Here is a 26,521-nt window from a genome sequence, read left to right on the forward strand (position 1 = left end):
CGTCAAGGAATACTGGGCAAAGCCTGAGTGCTAGCATCTGAGGTGTTTGAATGTCATGCCCATCTCTGTCCCTCACTCTCTGGGTGACCTTTGGGTTTCTTATGCCTCTTCAAACACAAAAGTCCATGAAGCTGTTCCCTTTCTATTCCCCTTCTTACTAGAAAGTTCTTGCTGGGTGTCCTGCTACCCAGATAATAATTTTTGTGGTAATTTTAATATATAACTGTGACTGCCATAGTAGTAATTTGTGATATTTAAGTTTTTACATTCTTGGTTAGTGCTACATTATTGGTTTTAAGGATTTATGCAACTTGAACCTTAGGCTAATACTTAGAATATGATTCTTGTCTTTTACCAAGCAGTTTTTAAAATCTCTAAAATACTGCTTATTGTTTTCCTGCATAGATGAATGAATGAATTACTGAGGAAGTTTTAGAATTTTTTCCTCTCCTTATGGTGTCCTAAAGAAAATTTGCTTCTTAAATTGTTTTTTCAAGCATTTATTTTTATGTGCATTTATTATTGACAGCTAGCATTGAATCATGACTTTTAAATTTTAACAATGTAGTTGTTAGGTAGCCAGCTATGATTTTTATAATGTGGCCGTGATTGTCGTGTATGGTAGGATGCAGTACTTGACATGATTTAGATAGCTACTGTAGCTTTCCAAGTTCAAGTTAATTAGAAGTGATTCTCTTTCAGGTTCGGGCAAGGATTTATGAGGTAGAACAGCAGATAAAGCAAAGAGGCCGTGCAGTGGAAGTTCGGTGGTCTTTTGACAAGTGCCAAGAGTCGACAGCAGGTACAAAATACAAGAGTGCGAGTGCCTTTGAGTGTTGGACCTTAATCGTGTTTATAGTTCTCATAAATATAAATAACGAAGCTGTTCTGACAGAGCCTTCTGTATTCTGAGGACATTGTTAGCTCATGTCTTTGAAAGCTGGCTGTGGAGGGCATCAGCTCTGGGGTTGTTGACAGTGCTGGGTAGTGGGTATCCTGAGAACCATACCTTGTGGAAACTTGCCTTTGCCTCATGTGGTGTTAATTTTGTATTATGCTGTTTGGGCTCTGTTTGATCTCTTTAACTGTCTGTTTAATTTCTGATTCTAGGGGTGACGATTAGTCGTGTTTTACACACGTTGGAAGTCTTGGATCGTCACTGTTTTGACCGAACTGATTCCAGCAATTCAATGGAGACGCTTTATCATAAAATTTTCTGGGCAAACCAAAACAAAGATAATCAAGAGGTAGTTAATATTTCTTCTGTTCTGTGTTTTATTTTTGAGCATAGTTTCTTCTTCATTCAGTAAATTCTGACCAAACCTTTCCTGTGAAGTATAATATCTTATGAAGCCAAATACAGTTTGAAATCTTTCTATTGCTGGACTAAAATTACCCATTGTTATTAACCACTTGACAGTTTACCCCTTGAGTCAGTCAGGCAGTGCATTTGTTTACATACTGACTATCCCGAGCATAGCCCAAGCAGGGGTTATTCCAAGCCATCTGTTATATTGAATAAACTTGATAAAATTATCAGTTTTATTTTTCTGTTGTATTATCATATAAAAATTAACAAAGTGTGCGATTTGTGGTCTTCCTGTATTTAAATAATTGGACTAGTAAATGGTTAAAAGAAATGTCCTTGGCGTTGGTCTGCCTTGTTATATTGATTGGATTTTTCTTGGTTGCTTCCCCATCCTCCATTTTATCCTTCATCTAGTGATTAAACTTTATACAATATTTTGGCTTTAATTCAGGGAATATATTTCAATATACAGCACAGCAGAGGGCAGTACGTGAATATTTATGGCCATCGTTTTTGAAATACCTTAGACAGTGTATTACTCAAGGTTCTTCAGAAAAACATAATGTGTAGAAAAAAAGACAAATATGTGCCTGTGTGTATTTTTATACTTATATCTACCTAGAGAAAGAAGTGAGTGCTATTTATTTTTAACAATTGGCAACCAAGACTGTGGAGGATGGCGAATGTGAAGTGTGCAAGGCAGGATGGGCAGAGCTGATGTTGCAACTGGGTCTGGCAGCTCAGTCCTTTCATCTCCTGGGGAGCTCAGTCTTAAGGCTTTCAGCTGATTGGATGAGGCCCACCCACACTGTAGAAGTTACTTTGCGTTGCTAAAAGTTTACTGGTTCACATCTTAATCGCATCAAGAAAATACTTCTTTTGTGGCAATATCTTAGACTAATGTTTGAGCAAAGAATTGGCTATCATACCTGGAAAATTTTACATATAATCACAATTTTACCAGTTTTTATGTTTTCCTGGCAGTGCATTGTTTCTTGGTTGAGCTAATCTATCAGCATAGGACTTTCAAGTTTTTTTTTTTTTTTCCTCAGCCTTACTTAGGAGAAATAAAAAATGTCTCCTTTTCACAATAAAAGTTACCTGTGATATACGCAGCTTGTGGTGGGCATCAGGAATACTGAGGCAACTGTTAGAATATCTTTAAAGAATACTTTAACTAATTGGTTATAAGTATATTTGATTTTTAAGCTACTCTTTGTGAATGTATATGTGGAAAGACAAGATGAAACAACGAAAACAACCCTAAACTTTTTATGTAAGCCTGATGTATAGTCTAGATTAGTCTTCTCTTGGAGTGGAAATTTTAAAGTTCATTTCTTTGTAATGAAGACCTTTTTAGGCTTCAAGGCTACTGAGATTTTGTATATAAATGTTCATTGTCTGGAAGGAAAGTAGGGACCCCCAGATATCAAGGTGTCCTTTGGATTGATGAGCTTGTTCTACATGTTAATAGCAGCTATATTATTTCCTGATGAGAGTTTTGTGGCTCTGTAACCTTCTAGTGAGTGAACTGGCCAGCTTCAGAATTAGTGCCTCTTTTGCCTACAGAAACCCAGATTACTCAGAAGTGCTCTTAAGGGAAGATGTCAATGAAAATGTCTTATATAGGGCAGAAATTATATTGGGATGTTTCTGAGCAGAATTGCACTGTTTTCTGGGTTCTCGCTATTGCTCAGTTGTCTCCAGACAGGGTGTCTGAGAAGAGCTGTTGGGGAGCAAGGAGAAATTGGAAGTTCTGCTGGCAGTACGTATTCAAATGCTACTTTGTCTGGGCTTTAAAACAAACCGTTTTTATGCTAGTGTGTGTGTACGTGTATATATATATATATATATATATATATATATATATATAGAGAGAGAGAGAGAGAGAGAGAGAGAAAGAGAGTTTATAAATAAGTGTGTATTTTTAGAGTTTTCCCTTAAAAATGTGTCTGTTTGAGCTGACAGGGCTGAGATTGTCTGCTTCTGATGAGCGCATCCTCTAAATGAGAGCCTTCTCCACCCAGCAAGAGGGGGGCTCCTGCCACAAGAGGGCGTCCTGTGCACGGGCTGTAGCACTCCAGGGCGCTCCCAGTGACATTAGAAATGTTAGATTCGCCCCATGAGCATACTTACATCAGTGTTGACTCAGCTGTAGAGAGACCCAATGCTGTTTTATAAGTAAGGTAAAAAACTACATTTTCAATGTTCAAGTCAGATTAATTATCTAATTTTAACCAGAAAGTGTGTCTTACTAGATCCTTTAATAATGTTTACAATTAAACTAATTTTTAAAATACGGCTTTGGTATAGTTTATATCAAGGCATGAAAATGACAACATTCTATTTATTTATTTTTTACCAGGGGTTTCTAGTTTCTTGACGACTAAGTCCTTTTCTGTATTTCTGGAATTCATGTGACTCTGAGCAGCTGTGTGACCTTGAGCAGATTAGGGAAGATTGGGTGGCTTCATATTCTTGTTGAACAGCGTTTTAGAGTACTTACTTGCCATGTTCAACTCTGAGAAGACATGAGCAGTTTGAGTATTACAAAACGCTATAGATGTACTGCAAAGGTAGTGGACAGCAGTGCAATAGCAATCGTTAGTATTACAGTGGAAGAAGCCATTCTGTGATAAGAAGAAAGTGTATTAAGTGGTGTGATTAGGATTCAGAAACCCATCCCACTGCTTTAAAATAGGTTTCTTTTTTGGAGGGGATTTTGTAATTTGTCTTAGGATTCAGACAGCATGATAGGTAATTGAAACAGTTACCAACCTCTATGAAAGTGGTTTGAGGTTTGCTTTTACTGGAAGTTGTGTCTAGGTGTGGTAAGGCCTCAGCTTGCATAGCCTTTCTTATTTTTGGTACTGATAAGAAGAAATTGGCTCCTCTCTATTTTCTTGTAGAGAACAGGGAGACCATCTGTCCAGATTGAAGAAGCCAAGAGGTCTGAGGTTTGGAGTTGTGTGTGTAGTTGCTTCCTCTATTTGGTGAAAGCCTGTTAGAAACTGCACTAACAGGTGTGAAGACATTCAGAGCACAATGCTGTCTCTGGGTGTTCTAGGTTACACTGTGCTCCATGTGGAGGTGCCATGCCTGTGGCTTGCTTTTCCTAATCACACACAGAGCGTGTTATTCATTCTCCCTTTTCCCTGTCACCCTCATATCTTGCTATAGCTTCAGTAGGTCATGTGTATTTACCATATGAGGAGGTGAGAAAAAAACCTCAAAAACCTTCCTGTGTACTTATTTTAGTTCTATCTTCTTGATTTTTCCATTCAGTATAGTGTGAAATATAAAAATTGCTGCATTTAGGCCAGGCCTCAGAGATTCATGTCCTGCAGTGGCCAGCCGGGCTGTATAAACTGGTCGTGGGCTCCTGAGTGCTAAGTAGAGTGTAGCTGGCATGGGGGGCTAGACAGGGCATGTCCTGTGTGAAGAGGGTAGCACGTCTCCCACTGCACTGCAGACTGCACGCTCCCTATTGTCTGGCCATCTAGCCGTGTATGAAAAGCTGGATGTCAGGAGGGGTCTGTAAACTTTCCCAGGACTTCGCGGCGTGCTGGCTGAGCAGTGTGTCTCCTGGCCGAGTGTGCAGGTGCCCGTCCCTTCTCAGCCGCTGGTGCGCACTCTCTGTAGTACTTATCTGCTTATTTCCTTGCTTCGTGTTTCAGAGCTTTTTTTTTTTTTTTGAGAGAGGGAGATGAAGAGAATGGGCCCACCACCTGTGTGATGTAGTTAATTGCCGTGGGGCTGCGGGACCTTCTGATTCCAAGTGCAGTGACCCTGTCAGTCACTGGTCACTGCAGTGCTGAGCAGCAGGGCAGGGAGGGCCACAACCTTGCAGAGCTTTCTGACCATTTCCTTCCTCCTGGCTGCTTGCCCTGCTTGTGATATGCAGGAAGGCAGGGGCAGATGAGTCTTGGGATCCTTTGGGGGACGTGGTTAAAGACAAGGTCGAGAGGCGGCAGGAGCAGCTGCCTTTCACTTCTCTTTCTGGGGTCCCCAAAAGCAAACTTTTTCCTGAGTAATGAGAAGGCCAAACCAGCTGTGCCGGATGGAGTGCTGCAGATCAGGAGCGTCTGCGTTTCCTCTGTGCTGCCTGTAGTGCTGTCATTAGTCGAAGCCTGAAACGTACATGTCTGTTGCTTATATTTGCATTGTATGTGTACATTTTTTTTTTTTTTTGTTAGCAAGGTTCTTAAATCCAGAAAATGTGCTTTACTCATTGTGGATACAGCCTTCGGCCAGTTGGAGTTTGTATCACTGTGGTTTAGGAACTGCTTGACAGCCATCATCTGACAGAGAAGAACTTTGTTTGTGTTATAGCCGTGCTTTCTCCACACTTGTCTCCCTGCAGTCCTGTAGGGAGGTAGAGTCTGTTTCTTCTGCTCAACCACATCATCAGCCCCTAGCACCATGCATGAGGTTTAAAAGTTGTGTGCATGTTTTTTTCCTGTTCATTGAGAAGCTCGTGCTGGGTGGTGTGGTGGCACATGCCTGTAATCCCAGCACTTGAGGGGCTGAGGTAGGAGGATCATCCTGAGTTCATGGCCAGACTGGACTATAAAGTGCATTCAAGTTAAGCTTGAACTACATAGTGAGAGCCTGCCATAGTGGCTTATTCCTGCAATCTCAGTGCTAGGAGGCTGAGGCAGAAGGATCACTGTGAGTTTGAGGCCAGCCTGGACTCCATAATGAGTTGAAGAGCAACCTGAGCTATGTAGCAAGATCCTGTCTTTAAAAAAAAAAAAAAAAAAAAAAAGGCTGCTGAGGTAGCATAGTGAAGGGGAACCTCCTCTTTAAGATTTCGCTTGAAAAGATAGGAATGAATGTAGTATTGGCATTTGTATCATTGTCACAGTGGTGCTGTTTGTAAATAAACTTTCAGATGTCTAGCATTGGATGTGCCAGTAGAATTATGGGTGTGGCTGACTGGGGAGGTCTTTGCTTTAAAGATAACATAGTATATTTCTTTTAGGGTACTTGGGCAATTCAATTACAGTTGATGAGTCTCGGTTTCCTCATCTATAAAATGAGCAGTTTGTCAGTAATGTAGAAATAGCATGAAACTAGATCAGTAAGCCATTTAAATATTTATAGGGTTAGTGTTAGGTTAATGGGTACTTAGTAGTCACTTTCTGCTTTACCGCTGACTGATGTATTTAGAGAGGTAGTTAAAGCACTAGGGAAATGGATGGAATATGACTGACTTGATTATAGTGGGTCCCTTGGGGCTTCTGTGGGCACACAAAATATCTACCTCATACATGACTAGCCCTTAAGGCATAGTCAAGGCCTGCCAGGCTTTTAATTATCTTTGATTTTGCAGTCTTTACCCTCAGCAGGAAACCTGTTACTCAAGTGCTGATTCATCAGTGGACTCGTCTATTGATAATGCAGTAGCTGCGTCTCCTGTTAGGACTAGGGGTCTAGCTGGGCGTATGATGCTGGGGTGTGACTGAGGAGAGTGTATTTTTGTTCTCAGTGTCTCCTTTCTCTTTTTCTGCTTCCAACCACCATGACTGAAGCAGTTTTCCTCTTCTGGGCTATTCCACTGTGCCATTTTTGGTTGGAGCCAGCTAACCATGGACTAAACCCATTGAATCTATCAGCTAAAATAAACCCCTCCTCCTCTAATCTGTGGCTGTCAGTTCAAGTATTTTGTCCTAGTGATGGGGAAGTAACTAATTCAAAGTTTATTAGCAGTAGTCAATTGTATTAATACATAGGGAAAACAGAATTGTGTGTTTGGGTATTTAGACTTTGCTGTTAGTAATGTTAGCCCACCTCAATTGAGTAAGCCTCTTGGTTTGTTTTTGAGCTTATGTGTTTGTCAACTTTCTGTCGCTGTAATAAATACTTGAGACAACTAAGTTATATATGGAAATGGTTTATTTTTGGCTTACAATTTTAAGATTACTAATTATGGACTAATTAGTTGGCCCTGTTGTTTTAGGCCTATGGTAGCAGGAGCCTACGTGGAGCCAGAAATGAGGGTGGAGGGGAGGGAGGTAGGTGTGTATGTCTTAGAAGGACTAAAAAGATGAAAGCCTTCCTAATGGGCTATACCTCTTAAACATTCTGTTACCTGGCAATAGCACTGTGGCCTGGGAACTGAGCCTTTAATATAGGACTCCTTAGGGGACACTTAGCAAATCATAATAGCATTTAAGCAAATCATTTCTTCTAACTTTCTCATTTACTTACTTATTTATTTTTGGGCATGCTTTTTATGTTTTAGGTCATGTTTTAAGTGTCTTATGTCATTTTATTTTTCTGTGGCCTATGAGGCACATTTTTTAAAAATCCCTTATTTTACAGGTGAAGAAATCAATGCTTCAAGGGATGTGAAATTGTCCAAGTTCATATCCAACTTATTAGTTTGAGAATAAAGATTGGAATCATAAATGGTTCCATAACAACTCTTCACTAGCATATATCAGTTCTTATACTGCTTATTAAAAGAAATGTTTTATTTCAGGTCAAAATAGAGCAGAACAGTCTTCAGATAGAAGTTCGGCAGAAGGAAAACAACTGTTTAATTGCCATGAATAATTTCCCACATACAGCAGTAATGTTATGACATTTCCAGTACATGTGGGAATAATCTTTAATTTTTAAAGTCTCTTTGCCAATTTAATGTAGTAAATATTATTAATTTAGAAATTCAAATTCCACATTTGACTAACATTGCCTTTGTTTATACCATGGATTTAAGGCCAGTTAAGATGTGGGTTTGAATGGTAAACATCAGTGGTTGTGGTCATGGCTGGGAATCTTTCATAGTTTCTTTCTTATTGGTGAGTTATCTTTATTTCTCCTGAAAGGTAAATGGTAGTTTGTTGTACTATATCATGATGGTTTTGGAAATTGAATGTGATGTATTAATTATTTTGAGAGGTGTGTACTTTTCTAGGATTTTTGGAAGGATTTACTGTGTAATTATAATTCATACCATGACCCTAATCAGGTGATTACATATTTCTCAAAACTCCTGTTTTCTCCACTTGTATTATTTACATGTTGAGTTTTTTGAGCTGAGGGATAGAAAGCTTAATTTTTATTGCAGTATAATTGAATGACAGTTGATTTGAATATTAAGGATTGTTTAAATTTGTCTTACCTGTATTACTTTTTTAATTAGAACTCAAGTTAAAAAAAAAAAACAAAAAAAGAGGAGGGAGGTTATTTGTGCCTCCATGGTTTATGTTTTTTTAGAAACAGTTTTAAAACATCTAAATACTATCAGCACTGACTTTATGTGGGTATAAGATTAGGAAAATTTACTCCATTCTCCACCAAACAATTCAGCCATCTCAAACATCTTTAGGAAATCATCACATGAAAGTGTCCATCTGTGTAAAATTTATCAAAAGCAAGTATCATTTACATAATAAGTCTTACACATTTGTGGTTCACAGGTGTAAGCATATTCCCTGGTATGGTGACTCTGGATAGATGTGCGCTTGGCTTGTGTTCTGTTAGACCACTTTTAGCTTATGTGATTCTGGAAATTCATGCAGTTCTCCATAAAGTGCCTCAGGTTGTGAACCATGACTAGTTTGTATCACTCCTCTGCATATTATTCCATGTAGTTATTGATGCTATCATGTTGACTATTGCGTTTTCAATCGTGGCCATTTTGTTTGATGGTGACCAAGAGTGATCACTTTCATTTATAAAGATGTCCAGATTAAAGAGCCGTTAAAAGGGTTTATTTAGCATTGGGTCTCAAGTTGATTTAGTTAGCTCTTGCTTCCAGTAATGAATCATTGATTTTATTTCCTATTTCCTTTAAAGGTATTATTTTATAATCTAGATATCATATTAAGAACTTAATACTTGTAACAAGTACTTGGCTATTTTTGTTATTCTTTAAAAAAATCATTTATTTCAAGGAGAAATAAAAAAAACTAAAACAAATTTCAAAACATGTATATAAGTTGTGCATTGTCATCCACTCAAAGCACAAGACATCTGCTCTTCTCTGATTATAAGATGCAGGGGAAAATTTTAAAAAGTCTTTAAAAATGTCAGTAAGATGTATATTATTGGTTAGGGTAATAACTTTTTGGTGTGACTCTTATCTTTCATATTCTAAATGGAAGTATGTGGCACTTCATTAATTGGCTTTAAATATTTTTCTGTGGCTAAGGTAGAAAGTCTTGGTGGTTTGCTTTTTTTTTGATGTTTCATGCTCAAAATTTTTTATTTTTAATTGAATTATTTCCTCTTGTATTAAAAGACTGAGAATGCCCTTCTGAGATTTGTCCCAGATTTTTTTTTTTGTTATTTTGTTTTGAGTCAATGTGTGTTTAAGTCATCATATTTGTGATTAAGATAAGTGAAAATCTTGTAATAAACTGACTTTGATGACCTGAATTGTTTACTAGTATCTAAAACTGATCATGGTTTCTTACGCCTTTTTATTTTTTATTTTTTAATTAAAACAATTTTTTTGTCTTTGGAGACAGGTTTTTGCTTTGCAGTTTAGGCTGGCTTTGGACTCACTATATAATCAGGCTGACCTTGAGCTCACAAAGATCCTCCTGCCTCAGACTCCTGAGTGCAGAGATTTGAGACATGTGCCGCTGTGCCTTGCTGTGCTGAATTTTTTAGATGACTTCTCAGGGCCATAAACCTAAAATGTCAGGCTCAGTTTATATGTAAGTTCTTCCACAGAGAGGACTGATTCTGTGTCGTAATCTTACTTGGTTTTACGAACTGCTAAGAACTTTTTACATGGTGTGTTGGTGCTGCTATGAAGATCCGCTTGCTTGCCTGTTGTAATGTTTATACAGTGAGAAAATCTTAACCCCTCGCAGCTGGTACTACACTCCTTGGCAGGGCTACTCTGCAGGAAAAGGACAGATGCCATGGAAGCACAGTATCTTGGCATCCCTTGTTCCCAGCTGTGCTCCATCCTGGCTCATGTCCCTGATTCCCCTGGTTCTCAGTCCTTGTAGCCCATTCTTCAGCTGATGGCTTGGGCACCACAGTGAGGCCTACAGAGACCTAGCATGCTTTGTTAACTGTGTTTGCTTTTGATTATTTGTTCTTTTTGATGCTTGACTGTTGTGTTTCACTATCAGTGTATGTGACAGAATGGGTCTTTTACCAGCCTTCCAGTTCCCACCGTTTTCTCATTTCTTATTGAATGGAGTCATTTGCTCACCCAGCCTGATGGTATCATGTATGCCTGAGGTCCTGATGGCTGGTGCTAACAGTTGAGGGAAGTACTTGGACTTACCTTGTAACAGCTATTTTTGGTGGCCAGTGGTCATTTTCCCTGTCTTTTTAGATTTGAAATTGAATTCTGGAGGATTGAAGGGGCAAGGGAGTTAAGTGTAAGGGAAGTTATCTATAAGAAAACAAATTCCCTTAGAATTGTCACTGGTTCAGTGAATGTGATTCCTAAGTGATTTCTTTCCTTCCTTAGAACTAAACTTTTACTCCTTATATACATTTCAGCCTAAAGATTTTAGAAGCCCACTCTAAACCCCTTTAATAAAATATGGAGGAAAATCTTTGAAGCTTAAAGGTAGTGCATTGCTGGCGGGACCCTTTTGGGAGCACATTTCATTTGATACAGCCGGCACCTCTTTCTCTTGGTCACTAGGTTGCCCCCAATGATGAAGCCGTGGTGACACTGCTGTGTGAGTGGGCTGTAAGCTGCAAACGGTCAGGCAAACACAGGGCCATGGCAGTGGCCAAACTCTTGGAGAAGAGGCAAGCAGAAATCGAGGCAGAGGTACGTCCACTTTTCTCTCTACTTGTTGAATGCTATATTCTAAACATACTGTTTGAGGAGTACACTTTTATCTTTATTATGTTCTTGCTTTGCTCTTGAGAAAAAGGAGTATATACAAATTCACCTAAGTAAGATTCCTCTAAATTGATACAGCCAATAATTGGTATTCTTGACTAAGAAATGTGTCTTTTAAAAGGAAACAGGATGTGATTTAGTACAAAGAAATCTTGTATTGTGAGATGAAGACACATATAACATCTACAGAAATTGTCACAAATAAACATACGTAATGCATACCAACTTTTGAGACTTAAAGTGATTTTATATTTTAGTGGGTTTGGAAATACTTTCTTGAGGCAGTTATGATTATAAGGTTCTAGATAGAAATTTGTGTTTTTTCAGTTATAGTCTAGTCTCAGAGATGGCCATTAAAACCTCAGACTTAAATTGTAAAGGAAAACAGAAAGTTAACTTCATCAACATTAGCTTTTGTTGAAGGGAAAATTTCTAAGTAGGCCTTCATTTCTGCCTATCACTGTAGCAGAGGTGACCACAGGGCATGTATGATTTGATAAGGGCCTCTGCATCTCTCACCCAGACAACTTCCCTTTGTACCTCTCTCTCCACTGTTTCTCTTGCCCTCTGTCACTCTACACAGCTGCCATACTGGTCTCTTAGAAATGTAACTAGAACACAGTATCCCTTACTAAAGCTACGAGAGTGTATTACCGTGGCCTGACTTTTCCACCTTGTCTTGTCCCTTTCTTTGTTGGGTCACATCTCTATCCCTAATCTTGATCTTTCTGTTCCTTTAACATGCAAAACTCACTTTATTTCAGGGACTTTGCTCTTGCTGCTCCTTCTGATTGGCAGAGTCTGCTTCCCAGTCTTCCCATGCCCAGCTTCTCTCTAGTGTTCTCATTTCAGGAAGTGCCGCTTTCTGTGCAGCATTCCCAGCAAACTAGCACCTGCTCAGGAAGGTCTTCCATCACCTGGAGTTCAGTGTACCCATGCTCTAGCTGCTCTCTATCTCATCATTGTTTTGCTCCCCTCATTACAATGTGCATCGAGCTAATTTGCTTATTGTTTAATGTTTGCTTTTTCCCATTAGACATGAGCTTTGCACCAGTAACTGTGCTCATCCTGTGCTGGGTTGTGTCCCAGATTAGCCCTCAGTGCACCTTAGATGTTGTATAAATGGACAAGCTTAGCGGGCTCTCTGCCTTGCTCGCAATATATCAACTTCCTATGGATGTATTAAAAATGAAACAAGAAGAACATTTTCATGGGCACCTGTATCCTGTTTTTGGGAAAGCTGCATTCATCATGTACAAAAGATCCTGTTGTTGAATTGGGTATTGAAGATCCAATTAAGATCTCTACAACATCCAGGACTAGAGGTCCAATTTGACCCAGCTATTCTCTTTGGTATCTTCCTGAAATGATTAAAAGCATCATACCACAGTGATATGTGCACACCTATGTTTATATAGCAGCATAGTTTTTAGCAGCTAAATCTTGGAAATAGGCCAAATGCCCATCAACTGATGAATGGATAAAGAAAATTTGTGTTTTCTATATAGTGGTTTTTCTATACTACTTAGCCATAAGGAAAGACTGTTTCTGAGTAAATGAATGTACCTTGAGGCATATTCATAAGTGCAATAAATTGGACACGTGTAAATATCACATTCTGTCTCTGGTATGAGAAACTGGAAGTGTAAATAAGGAACAAAATGTATAATATTATTGTGAAAGAGGAAAAAATTGTTCAGATGGGAAAGAGAATTAGGGAAAGTGGGGAGGAAGGAAAGGAGAAAAGGATAAAATGGAAACAAAGCTTATGTAAATAAGGAGAGGAAATGTGGTTGAAGGGAGGGGATGGAGATGAGACAAAAAGAAATCAAGATATGTCACGTACAGGTACAAATTCCCTATGATGAATGTGATCATTATGTATATCTAAATTGTACCAGTAAGCAATAAAAGCAAAAGAATAATATAAATATGAATTAATCCTTTGAGAATTTCCAACATCTTAATAAATTGCATAAAGAAAATAAACTCCCATTGCACAATGTACAAATTAGGAAAAGCATTTCATAATTTTTCTTCCACATTATAAATAAATGGATTATTTTGTGGTGAAGTGCAAAGAGTAAACTTACGTAACTAAAGCAACTAAAGGATTCTCAAATATTTCATTGCTCTTTCCAAATTTCTTTGATTATACATGTTTTTCTACGAACACAAATGTTAATGCAAAACTAACACATTCATGACCTGCTGTGAGTGTAATCATCATTTATAATTAACTCTGCTTATTTTTAATCTGTAGAGATGTGGTGAATCTGAAGTCCTAGATGAAAAGGAGTCTATTTCTTCAGCCTCTCTTGCTGGATCTGGTTTGCCTGTTTTCCAGAATGTTCTGCTAAGGTTTTTAGATACACAGGCTCCCTCACTGTGTAAGTAAAGAAGGGCTGCAGCTTCCAGATAAGGCTTTTAGATACACAGGCTCCTCCCTGCCCTCCCCTTCCTTTTCCTCTTCTGCTCCCTTCTCCCTTCCCCTCCCCTCCCCTCCCCTCCTCTCTCCTCCCCTCCCCTCCCCTCTCCCCCTTCCCTTTTTTTCCCTCTTTCCCTCATCCTTCCCTCTCTCCCTGCCTCCTTCCCTTCCTTCTTTCATTTGAACAGATTTTTAAAAATTTCTTTTCTATCTTCAATGTATCTAAAGTTATTGGTGTTGACCATAATGCATATTTTACTGAGAAAAATTTAATAGCTTTTTTTTCAGTGAAAACTTGTGAGCAATTTAAAACTTTAGTTGAACTTCATGTGCTTTAATCTACATTGTAATAATTTTAAAATAAAGTCACCTTACTTCCTTGTATTTGGTATATTAGTTTCGCCTTTCTGGACATTTTTTACTACAATACGAAACTAAGGGCCTGTGACATTTATCTGTGTATTGTGATTAGGAATTTTCACTTTTTGAGTTCATTTCTGGTTTTCTAAAGCATGAGTAAATTAAATAACTGTACCTTGTACCCTGTAGTTCTAGAAGTCCTCTTTTGTGAGTGTCCTTTGTGACTGTACAATATCTTTTTTTTTCATTTATTGGTGCATGTTTGTGAAATATAATGTATTGAATCAACTCAAAACATTTCCCTTTCATGGCCATTTTGACTTTGGAGAAAAGGAAACTTTTGCAGTATCATACTGGGTAAATATGGTAGATGAGGACATACCGTGATGTTTTTTTGAGCCTGCCTTTCTGTTGGATGGCAATTGGCAGTAGTGGTCACTGTACTTGTTACTGTACCTTGTATAGATGTGAAAAAAAGAGTCCCAGAACTCTTGAAAAAGTGGCAACAATGGTGCGCTGAGAGTGTCTGAAGTGAGGGGCGGTATTTTGAAGGAGATACACGGCCGCCTATCTTTTCCTTTAATCATTTTAAACTTTAAACGTTTAGTGTATATCTTGATCACACCTTGTAAGTTGCCTAGCGTCTGAGAAGACGCACGTGATTTTCTGCTTTGAGGCCTTCGTTAGTTCTGTGTGATGTTTACTGTCTGTGGAAGAACTGCTTGGTTTCCTTGTGTAGAGGTGCCTTGGTTTGCAGTGTGACAGTGGGCGAGGGAAACATGGCCTGAGCTCAGTGCTCCTGGACGGCTGCATTTGTCTTCTGTTAGTATTTGTGATAGTACCAGGTATAGGATTTAACATTGTTTTAACTCTAGCCCAAGATTCAAGGCTTACAGTATTCAAAGTCATTATGTGAACTAAATAGATCAATTATGAATGTAAAAAAGAACAAAAGGATGTTATGGCCTCATCCTTATACCCTTTTTAATCGTTTCCCTTTTTCAGTAGTAGATCTCACTTAATTTTTTTTAAAAATACAGTTGAATTGTGTTTCTGTTGTGAAGTTGTCTTTGAAATTATGCACACATCTACCCTCAAAATACAGACAGACGTAGCGTATAAAAACTGGTTGCAAACTGTTTGAGGAGTAAAAATGCAGGATGGTAGTCTAATCCTGCTTTATGTTTATGTATCACTTTGTTTTCATTTGTCAAGGATCACTACTATTAGAATTGAAATTGTATTTTTTCCCTTTGAGTTATATTCAGACAAGACAACCTGCTTGCTTGCTGTATACAATGTGTGCCTCAGTAAATCTTTCGATAAATTATTTTTTTTTTAAGAGGTGGACTATAGAAGATAGTAAAAATGTTTCTGAGCCCTGGTAATTGGTAGTTTTTCCTGTGAGATCTACAGATTTCTGATGGAATTTGCTTCTTCGCAGCGGATCCAAACAGTGAGTGTGAGAAGGTGGAATTTGTGAACCTGGTGCTGCTCTTCTGCGAGTTCATCCGCCATGACGTCTTCTCTCACGATGCCTACATGTGCACACTCATATCTCGAGGAGATTTGTCAGTCACTGCCTCCACTGGGCCGCGGTCACCAGCAGGGGAAAATGCAGATGAACACTATTCAAAGGACCACGATATAAAAATGGAGGTAGGACCTTGGGGTGAGGCCCATCCCTCACACTGATCCGTGCCAGGGGCCCCTTACAGACGGTATTGGTGATAGGAGATTGATCCCTTTTTACTTGTGTTTTCTATAATGTCCTTTTGTCTCTACTCTGTATTCTTGACTATAATTTGTTTTAGAATTTTCTTTTGTATACTGTAAGACTTAATGAAAATATTTGACAGATTGTAAATATTTAATAAGACTAATCTGCCGCTAGTTTTAGATCTTTTAGTCTCTGCTTTGTGTTGTCCTAAAGACCAGAGTTGTTTTGACCCTAAAAGCTAGCTGAGTTTTCATATTAAGGAGCATTTTTTTTTCCTGGATGTACCATTGTTCTTATATCATCCTCATACATACTTGGAAATTCAGTGTTAGCCGTAACACATTGTACTTTCATTTTGACTTATTGAACATTTAATCCATTTCTCAAATATGATAGACTTGTTCTTTTCAGCAGACAATTTCATGCTTTGAGTATGACTACAGTTTTATGATATTTTGGATGTTGTCCCACACACTTAAATTTTGTAAGTGGTGACAACAGTTTGTGACAGTTTCTTAAACTACAGCTTCATACTGATTTTGAAAAGGTTTCATCATACATCATTTTGATATTTAAAACAGTGACTGTGTTTGCTTTAAAAAAGCTCAGCACTAGAATTGCCAGCATAGAGTCATAGTTTGTGCTCACAAGATTTGTTTTCTAAAAGTTGCATGAATTTTACATAGTATTTCTCAGTTTTTTTTTCACAGACATTTTAAGGGTTAAAGCTGAAGTTCTTTTACTGGTTTACATGTTTTCTAAGCTGCTGCTCCTTTTCTATGCTTTGATGGCTGGGCATCTATCTTATCCTTAGATACAAAGTTTAGGTTTTTCTTGCTAAAAGATATTGTTGAATTTATGACAGTAAATAGTTACAGAGGAAATTATAGCCTTTTTGTTTCTAATCAGTAATTTATGTGTTTTTCCCTTAAAATATCATGAAAGTTAAAACGTTCTCATCATGAGGGAAAGAGAGTGTGACTTTTCACAGCAATGCATGTGTTAAAACTTCCTTCTGGTTTTCGGTGTGAAAAAAATGCAGGGCAGGCTAAGGGATGATTACAAAGTCTCTGTTACTTTTTAGTTTTAGTTTCCTATGGTACAGAATTTACAATGACTTTCTTTCTCTGGCCATTATCAGGAACAGAGTATTATGGCGCGTATGGGCATTGACTCAGGAACTACTAACATTTTTGATGAAGTAGACAAGAGTGACTTTAAAACTGACTTTGGTTCGGAGTTTCCAGTAGGTTCAACCTTCTATTCTTATTGACATGTAACCCACCCACTCCCACCCAACTTGTCACTGTCCTTTGTCTTTTGCCCCATGTACCAGAATGACTTGTGCACCTGTGATGTGAGTGTGATTTTGCCATGTTCCACCCTGAGTTACAGTGATCATCTCCTACAGTTGTATGACCTCACTTCATCCTCAGCTTTGGTTACATTGTCTCTTTTGCCAATTATAACATGCTTTTCCTCCTAGCTGACTGTGACTTTTAGTTCATTTTGAGTTTATTGTTTCTCGGAATGCATGAGTATAGTTTCGTCTTGACAGTCCGTGCTGATTTGCTGTATATGTCTGTGCTTCTAATGAGGAACTTTCAGCTCTGGACTTGTACTTTCATTCTTCTGCTCTATCTCAGGATAGTTTATTAAGCATTTCTCATGAACCCTAGGGAGTAATTCTTTATAAAAACATATTTTTATTTGAAGTACAGGTTAAAACATTGATGTCTGTTACTCCTTAGCCTTATTAGTTATCATTATGTATATGTTTTTGGGAGGAATATAGCTGTATGATGAAAACACTTATCTATAAATCTTTTGTGTCTGCTCCTTGGGTGGTATAGACACATTGGTTATTTTTTGTTGTTGTTCTGAACTCATGTATGGATTTCATTTTCATTCATTTACCTAAATGTGGAGTAAAACTGACAGTTTCCTGCTTATCTGCATATGAATTTTATGGAAATAAAATTTTTGCATATTTTTTGCTTAGTGGTTAAGTGGAACAATATATTATTGTATAAACATCTTGTGTGTTTAAAGTTGTAGTTTGTAACACTGTGGCTTGGTTTCATTTGCTTTCATTTACAATTTCCAACATTTGTTTTACATGACTTAGATTTTTTCTCCCATGCCTGGAGAGTCCTGTGAGAATGCCAACCCTTCTTTGGGCAGAAGAATGTCCATTAATGGTGAGAAATTGGCAAAAAGGGAAAAACCAAGGGAATTAATTTTTCCATCTAATTATGACCTCCTCCGTCACCTGCAGTATGCAACACATTTTCCGATACCTCTGGTAAGTTGTTGCTTCCTTTACTTTACACCTTAATTATTTTATTGGGAGTACTTTAACAGTTGAGTGGCAGATATTTACCTACCTGTCTGGCTTACACATAACAATGTCAGGTGAGTTTTTTGCATTTGCTATTCTATTTGTTATAATTCCAATCATACAGTTTTGTGTGCCAGTGTAGTCTGTTTGTGTTGTGATATTAGTGATTGATTAGTTTAATAGAATTTTCTGTATTCATATTCTTTCGCCAAAAGCATTTGACTCATTGCAAATGATCTGTAAATGTGTTTTCCTACTTCAGTTTTAAAATCATGTACTGAGTTAGCCTTTATGTGTACTGTGTGGTGATAGGTACTTTTTAATATTATACACATGGTTAAGATTTTAGGGACACAAGACAGATGAATAAGACAGGAGAAAGACTTATGCTTATAAAATGAGAAGCACTCTTGTTAATGTAGTAATTCAGTAAAACCCTACGTGCCCCCTGGAAGGTTTGCCATTTAGTATTCCTGGGTCCCTTCTACTCTTGAAGAATCAATACTGGAGGGAAAGAGCATCCAACTAAGAAAATAGATAAGATTTCTTGGAAGAAATTGTAGTTGAGATGGACTTGGATTTGCATTGGATATAAAGAACTGGGTTGCATAGAAATGTAGTGTTGGAATATTTTTAAATATAAACAAATTTTATTTTCCATTGGTTGCATATATTGCATGTCTAGTGAAATGCATTTCATATATATATATATATATATATAAAATATGATAAAATTAGAATATTGAAAATTTTCATTATTGTCAAGAAATTGATGTTTTAAAAATTTTTTTAAACTAGTACCTGATTGTAGTACATGCGGATTGCATTTATTGTGGGAAGTTGGTACAGGTACATAACACATCTTTTATTATTGCTTTGTGTTGGTGTTTAGTTTGTGTGATGTGTTCATTATAAAGGAAAACAAGATTAGTTTTTTATATTTTTAGTGGAAAGTGGGCTAATTTCTGAAAATAGTTGTTGGTTTCATGAACTTAGTTTTCTACAAGTTTACGGTAAGGGCACTTTAAGTGAGCCACTTTTTTCATGGGGTTCTTTGCTGTATCAAAATGTAATTTTGATAAATGTGTATTAATTTTCTAGTTCTCTTTTAGAAGTTTTGGTTGACATGCTAAGAATACTGTTAAAGGTACTTTTTGGTAGTTTTAGACGTCCTCCAAGGTGACTCAGTATCACTAAACTCACATTTTGTCTTACTATAATTAAAATATTTCTTTTTTTTCCTTGATTTTATATGTATGACTATGTCAAAACTTGACAAAATTCTTTCTTGTCATTACTCTTTGAATATGTCAATATTTTTTAACTGTTAACTGGCACCAGCAATTTTAGTAGAAAGGAATAATATGACAGTTTATTGAGGGTAACAGGGAGGGTAGTTGTGTATGTTAGAGATGTGCTGTGAAGAAGCCATGGATAGACTACTATGATGTCTGGGGTTCGTTTTAAAATATTTAGAGTAGAAACAAGGGTGTTAAGTTTGGAGTTTATTTACTATTAATGCACCATTGTTAACCTTAGTTTCAGTAAATGTAGCAGTTCTGCAAGGCATTAACATTTGGGGAAACTGGGTGAAGTGTGAAGTGTACACAAGAACTTGCTACAGTCTTTGCAGCTTTTCTTTTCTTTTTTTTTTTTTTTTTTTTTTTTGTCTTTTTCCTTTTTATCAGTACCAGGGATTGAATTCACGACTGCCTGCTTGCAAGGCAGGTGCTTATGCCACTGAGCTAAATCCCCAGCCCCTTTGCAGCTTTTCTGTAAACCTGCTTGCTGTTACTCCAAATAAAAACTTTATATATAAGAAAAAATCAAAACGGGAGATAAAATAGAACGTTGAAATGACTGAGAGTTATTTGCTTGGATAAGGAGAACTTTGGAGGTCTTGCTCTATACATCAATTATCTGAGCAGGAGGCTAAGCATCAGTATCTTCATTTTGATATTCTGTGACCTTGACTACATAATTGTTCCCAGCTTTTAGCATTCTAAAGACTGTCCAGTTCCTTAGAAGAAAGGTCTTGATTTCCAGTGATCATCTGTCATAATGAATCTAGACATAATTCAACTGTAGTGTACTTGCAACAGAACTTATACTAGACAACTTTTTAAGTAGTTTTCTACCACCAGTTACTCTAATCTCCCCTTTACATTGAGTATAATTCAGAAGAAGTCATCAATAGAGAGAGTAAAAATATATGCTAATATTATATTGATAGACCGCTGTTGAGAGTCCGGCTCTCAACCTGAATAGAAAGGGAAATATGACCAACCTGTCATGCCTGTGAGGAGAATATAGGAATATGGGTAAGAAAACTTTTTTTAGCTCTTCCAACTCTACTAGGGAGCCTTAATGAGTAAAAACTAAGGGAAAAGAACAAAAGGGAATTGGATCAAAGGTTCAGAAAATTAAGTTTCATCTATGCTGTTATATGAATAATGACTTGATCTGTTCACCAGTAAGAGATGTTATTTAGTTTACTAACAAGTAGGTTCTGGATTATAAAACTCTTCTACAAGCCTGTAACTTCATCATATAGATGAGAGTCATCTATACTGTGTCAGATATGTGGTACTGATGTCATTACTACCAGCTACCTAGAATTTATTAGCCCTTACTTTATACATTTTTATAGGCACTTTGTGCATTTTAAAATTTACTATTCACTTAAAACTCAGAGAATACATTTGTGAAATTGTGGACAAAAATTTCAAGTTTCAGAAACTCTTAGCCAGGTGGGGCAGCCCACACCTGTGATTCTAGCACTTGGAATACTGAGACCAGCCTAGATTACTTAGTGAGCTCAAGGCCAGCCTGAACTACGTAGAAAGACAACATCTCAGAAAAAGAAAAAAAGAAGAAAATCATTCTTCAAGTCCAAAAAGAAATTGGAAATCAAACTTGTTTTCCTGGCTTCCAGGAACACAATTTCTTAATCATTGCGGCTAATAAAAATGTATTACCAAGTATTTCAATAGAAGTTTTTTCTAGTGACACCAAAAAACAGTCTCATCTATGCTTAACTTTTCTAGTTCTCTCCCTAATAAGTCTGTATTTTATTGTTGTGTACTGAATCCTGTTTCACTGCTGGTTGTAAGAATTTGGCCAGAGTCGTTACCACAAGAGCTAGAATGACGCCTGCCTGCATTACATTGCAAACCCCCATGGGGTCAGACTGCTTTCTGGACTTGAGCAGCACCTCAACTCAGCATGTGCTCTGTTCCTTACATGGCCTTGTTATGTTGAGTCTTGTGTGTCTATTTTAAGATCTTTTGACTGGTGCAGTTTTTCCATACCTTTCGTGTGTGTTTCTTGTTCTAAAACAGTAGTTTCAGTAGTTAGTGTTATTTGACAGCTCCCTTGCCCATGCATTTTGTATTAGGACGAAATAAAAGCAAGAAATCACTAGATTTATATTACCCACAGCAGAACACCTTTTTAATCTACAGGTAGAATGAAGGTTACATTAAAAATTTATCTGTGTGTTTTTCATGCTTTTAGTTATGAGAGGTTTTAATTGTATTAGAAAAAAACTTTTATACTAAAAATTGGAGTGGTAGTGAACAAATGGGTTACTGTTTCTTGAAGTAATGTATTTATCAAAAGGCTTTAAAGTTCTATGATTGGAGGGTTTACTGGCAAATTACATAGATATTAATGTGCATTTTTTTTATCAAGAAATCAATCCCAGACATTCAAAGTCTTTTATAAACCTCTTTTTACTTTAAAGATATTATGGTATTTTACCTTCAGTTTACTTGTACAAACATTTGGGTTAAGGGGTATCAACAATCATGTGAACTTAAGACTGGTCTGCATTTGGAAACAGGGTTTCCGTGTAAATCAGCCCACATTTGCTGATGTTCTGTACTTTTCATTGTCAAGATTTTATTTGTCTCCTTCAAATCTATAAGAAGCTTTGTGATCCAGTAAAGCAAGAAGTGAGCAGGAACAGTTCCGTACTTTATGCCTCAATTTCATACCTTGAGTTTTCTTTCTGAGCCTTAATCTCCTTAGATGAGGCAAAAGTCTGAGCGACCTTTAAGCGGAATGCTTTTGAGAGGTGATAGTACAGAATAGGGTCTAAACACAGGTTTGACACAGCCAGGAGCAGCGTGGCCTCCTTGGCTTTGAAGAGTGAAATCCTGGTCGTGCAGTCAGAGATGACTTCTGTCTGGCTGAGGGTGTATGGGATTCGGACCACATGGTAAGGAACAAAGCAAACGATGTAGCCAGCAGTCACTACCAATATGTTGGTGAGTGCTTTTTTCACATATGGATAGTTTTCATTATCTTTGTTTCTATAGAGTTGTCGAATTACAAGGCAGTTGGATATTAAAATCATGGCGGAGAAATTTAAAAATATTGCTATACATATGAAATTTGTTAGCAAATGCCAATTTCTTCCAAACTCATTTTTAAATTCCATACACCCCACATTTGACTTTTCCTTGATGTCTTTGATGGGAATCGCCATGTTTGGGGCCATTAGAAGAAGTACCATAAGCCACACTACAGTTGACAGCATTTTGGCAAATCCAGGCTGTTGTATACGGTAGATCTTGTAGGTGTGTGTCAACTGAAGATAGCGATCAATGCTGAGAAATGCTAAGAATATAATTGATAAGTACATATTGATATATATAAGGCATGCTGTAACTTGGCAGTGGAATACTCTCAGTTTCCATGGTGCCACACCCAAGTCGACAGTAATCTTCACTGGTAGTGCCAGAGTGAGCAGGAAATCTGCTATAAGCAGATTGATTAAGTATATGCTTACACACTGGTGCTTTGAAGTTTTCTGTATAAATGCCCAGGTTGCAAAACAACTTCCAATAATTCCAACAAGGAAAACTAAGTAAAAAAAATATGTGAATGGCTCCAGATCTCTGTAAACTGGACAGAACAATGAACTGTTTGTCATCTTGAGGGACAGGAAGAATAACGTCAATTTTTAAAAAAAATTCAGCACACTTTTTTTTTTTTTTAAAGCAAGGTCAGTACTTAAAGACTGTTCCTTTTAAACACATTTGGACTGATAATACCATGATATTTCTTGTTTTTAGGTAGAATTTTAATTGACTTTGCTAGACATGTAGACTGTTTGGAACATCCTAAATTATGAGAAATCCTTGGTTTTCCCTTGTTTGGTTTTGTGACTTTCAGGGAGTCCTGTGTAGTTTGCTTTTGGAAGGGGTATTTTGCCTTTATTGGTATTATATGCTAATACCTCTTCATTAAGCAGTTGGGTGGGAAGACAGTTTTCAGAAGAGGTAAGTGAAGGTGGAGTCTGAGAAGTAGGTGCAGATAACAAGCACTACAGGTGTGCCCGAGCACCTCTCAGTGAGGCTTTGTGATTCTCCTTTTAAAGAGTCAGGTAGGTCCTCATCCTGGAAGAGCTTGGCTGACAGCGATGGCAGCAGATTGTAGTAGGATTAAAAGTGTGATTTAGAAAGTAGGCCTTTGGGCTGTGGATGTCGTTCAGTGGCACAGCTCCTGACTGGCTAGTGTGAGGTCCTGAGTTCAATTTCTGGAACTAAGAAAAAAAAAGTAGACTCTTTATTGTATGACATATGAGTTCATTTTTCAGAAACAAAATTTTATATCTTTTTTTAGTAGAAATAGTCGAAGGATTAGAATATGACTTGGTCTTATTACCTCCCTTTTCATTACTCCAATTTCATAGTGGTATAGACCTGTGATGTCCAGTATTATGGCCGCTAGCTGTGTCCAGTTATTAGATACTTTAAACAGTCCAAGTTTGCATGTCCTATAAAATCACTGGAAAACATTGTCTTAGCAGCAATAATGAAGGCAATGATGACTCAAATGATAATATCATAGCAACCAATCTTTACCGCATAGCAACCAATCTTTATTCTATGATAGGAATTATATTCTGAGCAAGTACATGCTAAGCTTGTTAAACTTAGGCCACATTCTATAAATTTATAGTTTAACTTCAGAGTTCTCATGACTAAGTTCCTCCATATTATTCTTCTTCCTAGGGTCTTACATATACTAAGCATGTGATCTGTCACCCACTTACAATTCCCCCTGCTGTCCTTAATGCCATTTCTCTGATTTAGATTGGTGGGATCTCCATTGTCAGTGAACAGTTCCTTTTTGCCTTTGAATTTTTATGTGAAAAAGCGTGGATCCTTAGGACTAATGGGTAGAGCCTTTGCTGACAGCGTCTACCCCATACTCCAATAAGCTGAGGAGACTGAGCTTGAGTTGTATGTTGCTTAAAAGTTTGCATCTTGTTCAAGCAGGACTAGGCTCTTCCCTCGCTGATCCCCTAAGGAAGACATTTTAATCTCTGAATTACTCTAGGCTTCACTGACTTCTGCATGACGCTTATTTTTGATAGTTACATTTGTTTGGGTTCTGAGCATGCTTTGCTTTGTGTCAAAAATATGTCATTGTACAATGATCTTGTCTCTCACTTTTGCTTATTATGGCGCCCCCCCCCCCGCCCCCCTACGGGGGATTGAACTCATGACCTCGCACTTACCAGGCAGGCGCTTATGCTGTTGAGCTAAATCCCCAGGCCTCTTATTGTTCTTTTATAGGATTTTGACTTAAGCCATTTATTTCAAATTTACATAATGACAGTAATCTCATAATGTATTTATTTAAATGCCCTATTACTTGCACACTTATGTGGTAAAATCTCATTTTATAATAAGACTTATGTGGTACATAGAAGAATTAGAGTATTTTGTTTTGATTACTATTCTCTATAAATTAGAGCTGATTACAAATCTATAGGTAAGTAACTCAATTGTAATGTAGCTGTCATTCAGCAATGCTTGATTATCATCAGTGTATCGCATTAGTTTTTGTGAAATTCTATCAAAATTGCAGTGAAAAGTAATTTAAAATCCTTCGTGATGATGATGTCATTTAGGGTTAACTTATACAAATGTAACAGCCCATGTTTGACTCACAAATTTGAAAAGTAAGAGCTTGTTATTTTGCCAGCCATTTTGGGCCAGTGGCAATTTGATGTGTTCAGAGGTACTCCAGGAAAATCAAGGAAATACTTAAGTACCTTTTTACTTCTCGAAATGCCCATTGCTTTAGAAAAAGTTTTCAAAATTTTCTATATGAGGCATTGTGGAAAATTATTACATGTTGCAGTATTTGTTGAGGAAATTATTTTAAAATCTGTTGTGAAGAACTATAACATTCGCCTTTATCCACTTAGTTATAAAACTGAATTATTGAACAGGCATGTTCATCTAGATATTTAGTCTTATCTGAATTAAGCTGTTTCTTTGAGACGGATGGAGTCTCAGATAGTAGAGATAGCAGAACAGTTCATGTCTAGGATCTATTTAATAATTGGTGCCCATTTACACAGCAGCTTTTGTTAAATGTTAGCCTTTTCTACATAAACATTGAAAAAACATAAATCTTCCATGTGTGAGACATCGTTTAAAATAGATTAAATATTTAAAATGACATACCTGGGGTTTCTTTGAGTCTGCAAGGCCTTGCCCTACATCTTCAGGCAAGTGGCAGCATAGCAGAGTTGCTGGCTATACTAAAAGTTTTCTTTCCTTTTGTGTGGTTTTAAAATGTTGCATGTTGACGTAGATGAAACTGTGGTTTGTGACTAGTTTAACTGCAAAAAGTCTCCTAATGAAACTTTTAAAATGAATTTTTGTTATACTTACAAAAGCTGTCCAAATTTGTCAGTAATTTTCAGAGAAAAAGATTTTCATTTGTCTGTTGTTTTACTTAGCTTTTCCTGAGTTACCCAAGATATGATTTTTACCAGTAGTTTCAAAAAATATCAATGGTTATGCCTTGAAAAGGATTATGACTTACAGATGTAAGATGTTTTAAGCAAATATGTCTTCAGTGTACATGGTGATACTCACCAGCATTTAAAGATTACAGTCGATGAAAAGATATGTTTGCAGTTTTTATCCTTGTGGAAACATCTACTAAACAACAACATAAAAAGAGATTCTGTAGGAATTTGGTAAAGTATATATATGATCTTTAGTGTTGCTTGGACAGGTGTCATTTAACCAGTTGATTCTTATATTGAATAAATTTGATAAAATTGTCATTTTAATATATTCTTTTATATTATAAAAGTTAATGAAAAAGCATGCACTGTTTAGTTATTTTGTATTTAAATAATTGGAATGGTAAGTGGTTAATGAATTAAGACTGTATATAGTGATAATAGAGTATATGTAAAGGAACCCTTTAGTGTACTTTTTTTTTTTTTTTTTTTTTAAACTGGTACCGGGGATCGAACTCACGACGCTGATCTAAATCCCCAGCCCCCTTTAGTGTACTTTAAATTATTTGGTTACATGTTCATTCTGCCTACGGGTGAGAAAATGTTAATTGAATGTCTGAAAAGAGCTTAGAGAACCTTGATAAAAAGTTGCTATCTCTTAAAAAATGACTGCATACATACGTATCATCCATTGGCTTTTTAATGTCTTTCTCTTTATATATGAGAATGAGATTCTGACACAAGCATATTT

At 37.1% G+C, this 26,521-nt stretch overlaps 2 protein-coding genes across 11 annotated transcripts in view; one reads left to right on the forward strand and one right to left on the reverse strand.

The window, feature by feature from the left end:
• Med12l (mediator complex subunit 12L) overlaps positions 1-26,521 on the forward strand; it is a 276,541-nt gene that overhangs the window by 65,441 nt on the left and 184,579 nt on the right. For 6 of the 9 annotated variants that reach the window (XM_063249179.1, XM_063249183.1, XM_063249180.1 and 3 more), the window contains 7 exons: positions 703-802; positions 1,111-1,247; positions 10,935-11,066; positions 13,405-13,531; positions 15,374-15,588; positions 16,791-16,895; positions 17,778-17,954. In XM_063249179.1, coding sequence (XP_063105249.1) covers positions 703-802; positions 1,111-1,247; positions 10,935-11,066; positions 13,405-13,531; positions 15,374-15,588; positions 16,791-16,895; positions 17,778-17,954 — 993 coding nt within the window. The remainder of the gene's footprint in view (positions 1-702; positions 803-1,110; positions 1,248-10,934; positions 11,067-13,404; positions 13,532-15,373; positions 15,589-16,790; positions 16,896-17,777; positions 17,955-26,521) is intronic. The other 3 variants (XM_063249185.1, XM_063249186.1, XM_063249187.1) reach the window with 1 other exon arrangement.
• Positions 21,416-25,587, reverse strand: Gpr171 (G protein-coupled receptor 171). Of its 2 annotated transcripts, XM_063249194.1 has the most exons (3): positions 25,481-25,560; positions 23,664-24,306; positions 21,416-23,541 (listed from the first exon to the last, which is right to left on the reverse strand). In XM_063249194.1, the coding sequence occupies exon 3, from the start codon at positions 22,927-22,929 to the stop codon at positions 21,970-21,972; it is 960 nt and encodes a 319-aa protein (XP_063105264.1). In that variant the 5' UTR covers positions 22,930-23,541; positions 23,664-24,306; positions 25,481-25,560; the 3' UTR covers positions 21,416-21,969. The 2 variants fall into 2 exon arrangements, with proteins under 2 accessions (XP_063105264.1, XP_013015160.1); XM_013159706.2 differs by lacking the exon at positions 23,664-24,306 and having other exon boundaries at positions 25,481-25,587.

Source organism: Cavia porcellus, unplaced genomic scaffold, assembly GCF_034190915.1.
Source record: "Cavia porcellus strain 051 isolate PalLab524CR breed Dunkin Hartley unplaced genomic scaffold, mCavPor4.1 scaffold_5, whole genome shotgun sequence".
In the NCBI taxonomy this organism is placed as follows: domain Eukaryota; kingdom Metazoa; phylum Chordata; class Mammalia; order Rodentia; family Caviidae; genus Cavia; species Cavia porcellus.